General features: G+C 36.9%; 1 protein-coding gene and 1 long non-coding RNA gene across 2 annotated transcripts; both read left to right on the forward strand.

Moving 5' to 3' along the window:
- Nucleotides 1-7: 7 nt before the first annotated feature.
- LOC131523966 (ADP-ribosylation factor 4) lies at nucleotides 8-9,177 on the forward strand. The gene is made up of 8 exons (XM_058750638.1): nucleotides 8-231; nucleotides 1,364-1,444; nucleotides 1,754-1,863; nucleotides 1,968-2,039; nucleotides 2,170-2,295; nucleotides 3,122-8,214; nucleotides 8,589-8,682; nucleotides 8,785-9,177. The coding sequence occupies exons 1-6, from the start codon at nucleotides 165-167 to the stop codon at nucleotides 3,206-3,208; spliced, it is 543 nt and encodes a 180-aa protein (XP_058606621.1). The 5' UTR covers nucleotides 8-164; the 3' UTR covers nucleotides 3,209-8,214; nucleotides 8,589-8,682; nucleotides 8,785-9,177.
- An 812-nt stretch (nucleotides 9,178-9,989) lies between these two features.
- LOC131523968 (uncharacterized) lies at nucleotides 9,990-10,973 on the forward strand. The gene is made up of 3 exons (XR_009266894.1): nucleotides 9,990-10,084; nucleotides 10,247-10,310; nucleotides 10,526-10,973. It is a non-coding gene; the product is annotated as an uncharacterized LOC131523968 (long non-coding RNA).
- The last annotated feature ends 264 nt before the right edge of the window (nucleotides 10,974-11,237 follow it).

The raw sequence follows: 11,237 nt of genomic DNA on the forward strand, positions 1-11,237 counted from the left end.
CTCATCGGAAGTGGCGTTTCGTCATTTCTTCCACGGCGGCCGTGACGTGGCATTACGCAAGCGCAGAGCCGAAAGGGCTTCCTGACTCCCGACGAGCATCACACCGACACAACTTTACACATTAGGATTATTCCCGTAGTTTTAGCTGATTCGTCTCCTTCATCATGGGTCTGACCATCTCGTCGCTCTTTAGCAGGCTGTTCGGAAAGAAACAGATGAGGATTCTCATGGGTGAGTGTTGAGTCTCATGCTAGCTAAGCTAGCGGCGTTAGCCAACTTTCGCAATTCTGTCATTCTCCGAAATATAACAGCTAAATTACAAATGTCCTTGCCTTACTTCAAAGTATGGTTTTCTTTACCATGTAGAGATAGAGCTAAGTCAAATGCGAATTTATGTACCTGCTAAATTATCTTGCGATAGCTCTGAAGAAATGAATTTGGTAAATAATTTCAACGTACTGTCAAGTTCATGAGCAGGAACAGATTAACGTTAGCCACTGACCGTTTATTACAATTTATATTCGAGTGAAGTATTTATTAAATTCTAGTATACTGTACTGTCTAATCGCGTTTATTTTAGTAGAAATTCATTTATCAATGAACATATTCAGTGCCCAATACCTGTTTCACTTTTATGGGAAAATGTACTTTTTGGCTTGACTGAATATTTTAAAATGCTTAAATGTAATAATACTATTATTTAATTATTATAAATTACTTTGACCATATTTCACGTTCATAAATGCAAGTTTACTAATAAAAACTTAACTGTGTGGTTTTGTTGACTGAAGTAAGATTGTACAGTTTACATAGTATTAGAGACTATTTGAATAAGACTTCAAACAAATAAAACTTAGAATAAAGACTTTAGTGTTTGATTTTTACCTGATTTTTATACCTGATATTATTCTTATTTATTTGATTTGATTTTTGATAGTTATTTTTCTGTTCTGTTATTTTTTTATATGTATAATTGTATAATGTAATATTCAGTATTTTTAGTTGAATGAAAGCGCATGTCTACTATTTGATATGGTATACTGTGGATTATAGTATTTATTAGAACAGTACTGTTCTACTGTTCACTCTGTAGTGTATTAACTAATACAGTACAGTTTAAATTATGCTCTAGTTTATTATAGTGCATAAAGGTGTATGCTATGTAGAGTAATATGGATTTAGTGCATATTTAAGATTATACTCTAGTGAAGTATATTTATTAGAAACGGTGCAGTGTAGTTTATATCCTTGGCCATTTTAAGACAATTCGCTGTTCATTGTGTTTTTAGAAGTGACTGCTGTTTCTGTTCTGTTTTATATATTACAAACCTTGTTCTCATCATGAATTCTTGCTGTTTTACAGTGGGGCTGGATGCTGCCGGCAAAACCACGATACTGTACAAACTCAAACTAGGAGAAATTGTGACCACCATTCCAACCATAGGTAAGAGGACGGAACTGTTTTTGATTTGACTATGATCTCAAAGCAGTTCTCATGGGTAAATTGAGGTCATTGTCTTGTGTTGTGTTCTGAGTCATATGAGTATCCTATCATCCCCCGGGGAATTTTTATGAAATTGTAGTACTTGTCGCCTTTTATGATATGTTAACGTTCACTGGCTGTCATCATACATGTGGTTTCAGTGATTGCCTGAGTGTCCTGTCTTACACCACGACATTCAGCCAGTGTTTGATTAAAAAGCAGAACTATTCAACTGAATGTATTGTATGTCACTGCATTTCTTTTGGCAAGGTTTTAATGTAGAAACTGTTGAATACAAGAACATCTGCTTCACCGTGTGGGATGTCGGTGGCCAGGATAAGATTCGTCCTCTCTGGAGACACTATTTTCAGAACACACAGGTATGGTCTTGATGTGTATTCATACAAAATAACATAAGGGTGCACATACTTATTATAGTCCTTGCAGAGACTCATAGCTCTTTCTGTTTTTCCCTTTGTCTCAGGGTCTGATCTTTGTGGTGGACAGCAATGACAGAGAGAGAGTGGCAGAATCTGCTGAGGAGCTTTCTAAAATGGTAGCATATATCATTGTGATCTTCTCAAATGGCAACCAAGTGCAATGAATCAGGACATTTGTGGAAGTGTTTTGTTTGCTTAATGTGGTTGAGTTGCCTCATCTGTGTCTTTTCCTGTGCGTATGCGCAGTTGCAGGAAGATGAACTGAGGGACGCCGTGCTGCTGGTTTTCGCAAACAAACAGGATCTGCCTAACGCCATGGCTGTCAGTGAACTCACAGACAAACTTGGGCTGCAGAGTCTACGCAGTAGAACGGTAACACCAGCATGCTCTACCTACTCGCTAAGATTTTTTTTTTTTGGAAAAAAGCCTCATGTTCACCAAGGCTGCATTTATTTGATCAAAAATACAGTTAAAACAGTAATATTGTGAAATATTTTTACAATTTAAAATAACTGTTTTCTATTTGGATACGTTGTAAAATTTAATTTATTCCTGTGATGCAAAGCTGAATTTTCAGCATCATTACTCCAGTCTTTAGTATCACATGATAGTTCAGAAATCGTTCTATATGCTGATTTGTTGCTCAAAAAGCATTTATCTTATTATCATTGTAGATTTAACTGTCAATTTTCATCCATTTTAATGCATTCCTGTTAAATAAAAGTATTAATCTGTTTTAAAGAATAAAAAAATAGAATCTTTCCAACACTAAACTCTTGAACAGTAGTAAATATGCCAGACAAAGCCACTGCTACTATTGCATTTATCACATTATCTTGGTTTGTTAGTCTGACTTTTCAAAAATTGACTGGTATAGATTGAAGTGTTTACATGACATTTAAAAAAGATCAATTATTTCTTCCAAGTGATTCAAATCAAAATTTTAAAGTGCATGTTCGCTCAGGAAAAAAAAGGTACAAACCTGTTACGGGGGTGGTACCCATTTAGAAGATACTAATAAACAGCATTTAGGGGTAAATAAGGTACAAAGATTTACCTTTTAGAATATTTACCTTAAGGTATCGCCCCAGTGACAGCATTGTACCGTTTTTCTAACATGCTTTGTGAATGGAGTGTGGTCTGCTTTGCTTTTTATTTTGGTTAATTTTTTTTTTTCTTCTGTCTGGGCTTTTTGCAGTGGTATGTCCAAGCGACCTGCGCTACACAGGGCACTGGACTCTATGAAGGACTGGACTGGTTATCCAATGAGCTCTCCAAACGCTAGTGAGGCTTTTAGGGGTGAGATGGTGCGTATGAACCAATGCAAAGGCTAGAGACTCCTCTTAGAATTTTTAAGTGTGTGACACAGCTGGAAAATGGGGAGAAACCATCAAACACTCTGCGCCTGTCTTAGCTTTCCTTTTCTACAATATATTTCTTTGCCCAAGGCTGTCTGTTTCTTTTCTTATTTTTTGTTTTGTTTTAAACCCAACAAAAACAATTTTTTATTATTTTTTTTTTTTCATTTTGCGAGAGGAAAAATGTTTTGAAGGACCTTCCTTCACTATGGCTTTTTCAGTTTCTCAGAAAGTCCTCATGCAAAACCAAAAACACTGGAGTCCCTGATCAGTGAGCAGGGTTATTGGTTTTGCTTTAGTCTGATCAGCATCGTTTATCTGAGAATTTGTTGTCAAGCTCACTGGAGAATCTCTGGGGTTAGTAATATTTCAGAACTGGACTTTACGTGTGGAGTCGTTTGGCGAATCAAAGCCATGCCTGTTCCGTCAGTACTTATAGATATGCAAGCTGTAAAGTTTGTTACATTGCATTATCCGCTGTAGTGGCGTGGAGTCCTGTGGTCCTTCTAAACATTATCCTTGTCTGCATGAGTTTACTACTTCTGGGTCTTGGATTAAATTCCCCTCATCAACAGCACATGGCATGAGTGGCATGAAAAGGTTAAGTTTCTTTTATTAGGTTAGTTTTTTCCGCACAATCCATTGCTGTTTGTGGCAAATGTTTGAGTGACCCAAAACACTGGTCAGAGTCAAAGGGAACGTGATGTTCTTTAGCCACAACGACACAATGAAGGTCTTTCCATTATAATTCAAAGTTGAAATTGATTGACGTGTTTTATGTTTGTCACGCCATGTGAAATGTTTTGCTCAGGCGTGTTTCTTGAGCTTATCATTATCTGTGTCTGAATCTGACTGCTGAATGCAGGTTTAATGTATTGATGAATTCCATGTCTGGTTGAAATGGTTTGCTTTCCTAAACTGATGTGTAACAGATACAATCTATTTTACCCTATTATCATGACAAATTTGTGTATTATATGTATCATATTGTTTTAGAATAAAACATAATCGTGAACTTATCATCGTGTTGAATGTAATAAATCTATTGTGATCCTTATGTGCAGAATTTATATGCATAAATGCCGTCCCACTTTTTGGGAGCAAAAATCATTTATATATAGTCATGGCCAAAAATATCGGCACTGTCAGAAAATGCAACCAACAGAACCCAACAAAAATGCACTGGACAAAATTATTGGCACCCTTAACTTAATATTTGGTAGCACCCCCTTTGGGAAAAAAATAACTGAAATCAATCGCTTCCTGTAACCATGAATGAGTTTCTAACACCTCGCTGCTGGAATTTTGGACCACTCTTCTTTTGCAAACTGCTCCAGGTCATTCAGATTTGAAGGATGCCTTCTCTCAGCTGCTGTTTTGAGATCTCTTCACAGGTGTTCTATGGGATTCAGATCTGGACTCATTGCTGGCCATTTCAGAACTCTCCAGTGCTTTGTTTGTAACCATTTCTGAGTGCTTTTTGAAGTGTGTTTCGGGTCATTGTCCTGCTGGAAGACCCATGACCTCTGGTGGAGACGCAGCTTTCTGACACTGGCCACTACGCTGCACCCCAAAATTCTTTGGTAATCATCAGATTTCATGATACCGTTCACACAGTCAAGGCATCCAGTGCCAGAAGCAGCAAAGCAACCCCAAAACATCTTTGAACCTCCACCATGTTTGACTGTAGGGACTGTGTTCTTTTCTTTGAAGGCCTCGTTTATTTTTTTCTGTAAACAGTGCCATGATGTCCTTTACCAAAAAGCTCTACTGGATCTCCTACCATAGCGTCCCTTTTCATTCAGATGGCGACGGATAGTGCGAGCTGACACTGTTGTACACTGTGTCTGCAGATCAGCTTGAATTTGTTTGGAAGTTAATCGGGGTTCTTTATCCACCATTCGAACAATCCTTTGTTGTAATTTTTCATTAATTTTGCTCTTCCGTCCACGTCCAGGGAGGTTAGCTACATGTCAAGGGCTGTAAACCTCTTGATGATATTGCGCACAGTGGACACAGGAACATTAAGATCTCTGGAGATGGACTTGTAGCCTTGAGATTGTCCATGTTTTTCCACAATTTTTTCTCTCAAATCCACAGACAACTCTTTACACTTCTTCCTTTTCTCCATGCTCAGTGTGACACACAACACAAAGGTTGAGTCAACTTTTCTCCATTTTTAACTGGTTTGCAAGTGTGATTACTATATTGCCCACACCTGTTACTTGCCACAGGTGTGTCTAAATACAAATTACAGGAGCATCACATGCTTGAAAAGCAATTATTTCTTACAATTTTGACAAGGTGCCAATAATTTTGTCCAGTCCATTTTTGAGTTCTGTGAAATTTGATCAAGTTTGACTTTTCTTCTGTTTTTTTTGTGTTGTTGCAGTGCAAACAAAAACGATAAGCACATGAATACCAAAACATTTGCAATCTGAACAATTTTCTGAGAGAAGTGTTGCATTTTCTGACAGAATTGCAAGGGTGCTGATATTTTTGGCCATGACTGTATAAAATATGTAATTTATAGTCATTGATTTATGTTTCCACCCATTCAGAAGTCTTTTCATGTTTATAATCTTTGTCAGAACATTTAGAAAATGTCTCCTTGTATTTAATCTGCTGCATTAATGCATCAATCCAGCAGATGGCACCTGGAATTAAAAACTTCAGTCAACTCGCCAAGACTGAACAGTATAACTAAAATAATCACAACTGTTTTCCAATACAAATATCTAAACAACCTTATATCAAGATGCCTTTACTTCTTGCAAGATGAAGATATGAAGTCTTGTTTCCTGAGAAACTACAAAATTAAACGAATTTAAGCTTAAAGAACAAATGTCAACTGGGAATGAACACTTGTTTTCCCTTTGATTTAAGTAGATTTGTCTGAGCATATTTGTTTTGGTTTTAATCATAAATTCACTTAATTTTGTTCAGTTTCTCATATAACAAGATGTATGTCATTTTGCATCTTGAGTAAATGTATGCTGATTTATGAATCTTTAGTCATGTGCACTGAAAATCAGGATAGGCAACATCGGTCCTGGAGTGCCGATGTTTAGCTCCAACCTTGGAAAAAAAAAAAACCTCACCTGCCTGTAGCCCTAGTAATTCTGAAGATCTTGATTAGCTTGTTCAGGAGTGTTTGATTAGGGTTGGAGCTAAACTCTGCAGGACCGACATTGCCTATCTCTGGACTAAACACTGGTGAAGAATGTAATTTTTACAGTATGATCTTAAAAAGGTCTTAAATTTACATTCATAAAACCTGAACCTAATTACATCAGCATCTTATTGTAATTATATGAGCTATTACTGTTATGTTAGTTATTGAAGCTGCTAGAGTATATCCCTATGTTTTGAAGCTGCTAGATTAATTTTAGTGAATTGGTAAAGGAATGAATTTAATACAATGTGTATGGTGAGGGATCGACAGAGTACAAGACATAAAAACAACTTGAGTACCTTTAATGTATGCGATAAGAAACATACTGAGAAACCAAAAGTAAGAGCAGAACTTAGTTATTTATCACAGTAAACTCAACCACAGTTGTAAACATCACTGATATCATGAGAACTGCCCTATTGCATGTGTTTGTCTCCTATCAATCACGATTAGATTTGGGTGTGGAGATCATTCCAGGACAACTCCTGCTCACATGACAGGTTTTGTTTTTGTTTGTTCTGTTACATAGAGAGGAGGTGGCCCGTATTCACAAAACATTTTATCTTACCACTAAGAGTTCTCCTAAATTGCAGTAAAAGTTTTTAGCTAAGAATTTTCTCTTAAACCTATTCACAAAGCTGCTGAGACAAACCTTTACTAGGGAATAGAGAGAAGTCTTAAGCTAAGAGTAAGGGCAGGGTTGACCTTGTTGCTATGGAGGATGTCAGCATGCTTATTAACTGCACACAGTGATTGGCTGATAGTCTCTGTCAGAGATTTATTCATAGAAATATTGTAGAGCACAATTTTATGTTGCCATATTCAACTAGAGGTTTAAAGGTAAAAATGTTGCCACATTCAAATAAAGAATTAAAAAAAAATAATAATGCAGGCTAATTGTCAGCCTCTTACATATGTGCATCTTGTAAACAATTAGTGGATATGCATATAAACCCTCCTCATAAACAACATTGGTTTTGCTTGGTTTAATAACAAACTGTTATTAAATTTGGAGTTGGGATAACCTCCAAAACCAAAGGTGATACCTTTTTAAAAGCTCATTATCGTCAAATGTTTCGAAAATGTTTACGTTCCGAGGCAGATTGCCAGCAACAGCCATTTTAGGATGATTGTGGTTTGGTCTTAGTGACTAAGGAGTCCTCTTCACTACTCCTCTAACGTTTCACAGATTTAGGAGCTAGTTTTAGCGCGCAAATGCTTTGTGAAATACTCTTAGAGCAAAAATTTAGGACTGGCACGCCCATTATTTTAAAGATTTTTTCCTAAATCGGCAAGTTATGAGCTACTTTTAGCCTTAAGATGTTTTGTGAATATGGGCCCTGGTCTGGTGCAACTCTGTATGTTCTAGATTCATCTTCTTTGTTTTGAGCTAATGGGGCAGATGCGCTGAATTCTTACACAAAGCTGAATATGTCACAAAAAGCTGAGGATCCACTGTTTGGTTTCAGTTGGTTGGAGGATTCTCATTCTCATGGAATGTTAAAAAAACAAGAACTATAAGTGTCACATGAAATACCACAATAAAAACATCTAAAACAAAAGTCACTACTGTAGCTTTCTCTTTACTGAAAAACCAAAACTGATATGGAGAGGGAGGAGCAGGAGTTCACTGAGGAAGTATTGTAGAGTATTTAAGCAAGAGGAAGCAGAGACCGGTCCTTTCTATCCTGCAGACTCTCTTGTCTGAGATGGAGCGGAGATGGTCTGCTTGTATGCTGTGATCTAGTGTGCAGTCTGGTGAGTGATCCCTTCTATTTTTTGCTTACAGCAATGATAATTGAATTTTTAATGTGTCTTTTGTAAGCAATCTCTAGCGACACAATAAGGGAGCTGTGTTTGTGTAACATGATGAATGAAACCTCCACCCATTTGTCAAATAAAAGTTCTGGTGCTGACAAAGGAGATCTAGACCTACAGGTTTAAAAGAACCGAAACTCATCTGATTAAAATGAAAAATACTTCTTGCATTCCTTGATCATCTGTGATTATGTGCACAGACTTCTCTATCTTCTGCCTAGAGAATTACATTGTGGTTTGTTTACATAAAACTGGTAGGATTTGAGTCTGTTAATAATCAATGATATTAATGTTATTTCCCCATCTCCTTTTAGTTTTAGCTGCCACTAGATGACTGCTCATGAGTGGAGACGTCACGCTGCCTAAGGATCCCTTTGGCTTTGTGCCAATGCTTGCGTTTATTATTTTGTAAGTAGCTCTCACGCTGGATTTTTTTTCTCTTTCTGGGATAAGCCCTACATCTTTGAAGTTGCGAGTGCCGATATAGTAATGCGATCATTTCATGTTTAGATTTTGAGGAGGAGAGGAGGAGAACCCAACCGCCAAGGGATTCGGGCACTCGGGTCCGCTGCCCTGTTCTAGTGCATTCTCTGGCAACACTGGATCTCTGGCTGGGGTCCAGTGGACCTGAAGTGAACAGCACCAGGTCTATGACCCGCTGACGAAGCACAGAGAACTAGAAGCAACCATGTTAATGCAACTGCACGTGAAGTGAACTGAATGAAACTGAAGCCGACTACTACCCTTAAACCCCCTTTTTTCGGCTTCTGGTTGTCTGTTGCTTGGTTGGCAGGTTATGGGGATGGCCTGCTGTGAAACCAACCTATATATATGTATATTTGAAGGCTGAGCGCAACTTTTTCAAAAAAAAAACAATAAAAATAGAAAAACCTGAAACTGAAATTAATGTCTGTTTTTTTTTATTGTCTGTGTATTTTATTAGTCATTTTCATCTAATACCAGTCTTTAAACATAGATGCCAATGATATGTTATCATCTACATTCATGAACATCATCTTTCTAACCACCTTGTCCACATTTCAGCGTATTGACACCAAGAGTAGAATTGAAACGTAACTTGCTCATTCTATGGCCAAAGTAAACAAAACCATATACAACCAGAAACCCTGCTGATCTTAGTGGAAAAAGAAAATAACAAAGTAATTATGGTAACACCATACAATAAGGTTTCATTTGTTAACATTAGATAATTCACACTTTTACAGCATTCATTAATCTTTGTTGTGCGTTCATGTTAGTTCACAGTGCTTTATCTAATGTTAACAGCTACAACTTTACATTTTAAAAATATATTAGTAAATGTTTAAATTAACCCCAGCTTATATAGTCTTAATTGTTAATTCATGCTAATTAATGTTAACAAATGGAACATTGTAGTCAAGTGTCACTGAAGGTAAGATGTGAACTTTCAAGTCTTTGTGTAATTTTTGGGATATTATGCTAAGGAGAGCATTTCTGTTTATAAAAGTGAACCTGTAAATAAATGCAAAGCAACTGGTAAGAAACAAATGCGTTATCTTAAAGTTAAGAGTGACTGATATTCAATTTAGTGGAAGTTTAAAATGCTCAAACAGATATTCTGTGTTCATTTACTATGAAACAAAAAAAGCCTTCCTGTAGAGGGATGGCCGACAGAGGATAAGAAACTTACTGAGAAAATGAAACCTATGAAAACAAGGGCAACAGCTGTTCACAGATCAGTTGAGGGCGGGAACAGTGTACCAGTATAAATTACACACGGACCCACTGATCTGTCCTTTCCAGAGCCTTCTGCTGCCAGATCAACAAGGTATAGAGAAAATATCTCACGATTATTACTATCATGATTATTATTTTGAAAAACATATTCCCTAAACATGTTTTCTGTCATAGCAATTCAATGATTTTGTAATGCACATTTTGTTTTGGTGGTTTGTCACTGTGTAACCTGGAAACTGAATCATCTTTACAGGTTTTACGGCGTTTCCTCTGTGGGAGATGCTGTGGAAACTTGACTGGTCTTGTAGCACTAATGTGTGAGTACATCAGATGTTTTTCAGACTTTTTGAGCTACTGTAAAGACAGGGAACTAAAAATAAACTGCACAATGTTATATCCAATGCTGTCATTCAAATGCATTATTCAGTAATACTGTTTTATAATAAGTTATATGGTTATACAGTTGTTATATAATTGATATTTGACACCCTTTGCACTTCCTGTAGCTGAATGGTTTTGTTGTTTGTTCTAGCATCATGAAGGAGGCGGAGTTGAAATCCTTGCTGCCAGGGGCGGGGTCATCTGGCCCAGTGCCATTCAGAGGGGAAACCCTTTTGTTTGGTGCTGCTGTCCAGATGCGCAGAGGCCAGCGCAGTCTGCGAAGCCTAACACCGCTGTGACGCCTGACAATCAACGCGCAAAGCCTCAAAACTCTGACAAATGCTACAAAACCGACCACAAAAAAACCAATGCATGTGATGCTAAAAGTGAACCAAGAAATCTCTTTAACATGTTGCTGACTCCTAAATAAAACTACAAATGTAAAGTGAAGTGAAGAAGCGAAATTTTGGTGAAACCTTTGGTTTCTGCATTGCTTGGTTCGGTTGGTCCGGGGCCCAGCTGATAAAACAAAAAGCCCCGGAACAAAATGTAAAAACAAAAAAACTTCTAAATAAAAATAGTAAAATCTGCAACAGAAATTCATATTGTGTTGTGTTTATTTTTGTTTGTCTGCCAATGATTGATGATGAATTTACTAACCATAGCACTTCTTATACAGGCCACTGAAAGATTGTTTAGACACTGTAGAATATATAATATAAAGAATAGATAAGTAAGTATGGTAACACATTACAATAAGGTCCCATTAATTAAGAAAGAGCAATACATTTGTTACAGTATTTATTAATCTTTGTTAGCATTAGTCTTCATTTGCAACTCTTGATTTTAATAATGAAGTAAAT

The sequence above is a fragment of the Onychostoma macrolepis genome, chromosome 18 (assembly GCF_012432095.1).
Source record: "Onychostoma macrolepis isolate SWU-2019 chromosome 18, ASM1243209v1, whole genome shotgun sequence".
In the NCBI taxonomy this organism is placed as follows: Eukaryota; Metazoa; Chordata; class Actinopteri; order Cypriniformes; family Cyprinidae; genus Onychostoma; species Onychostoma macrolepis.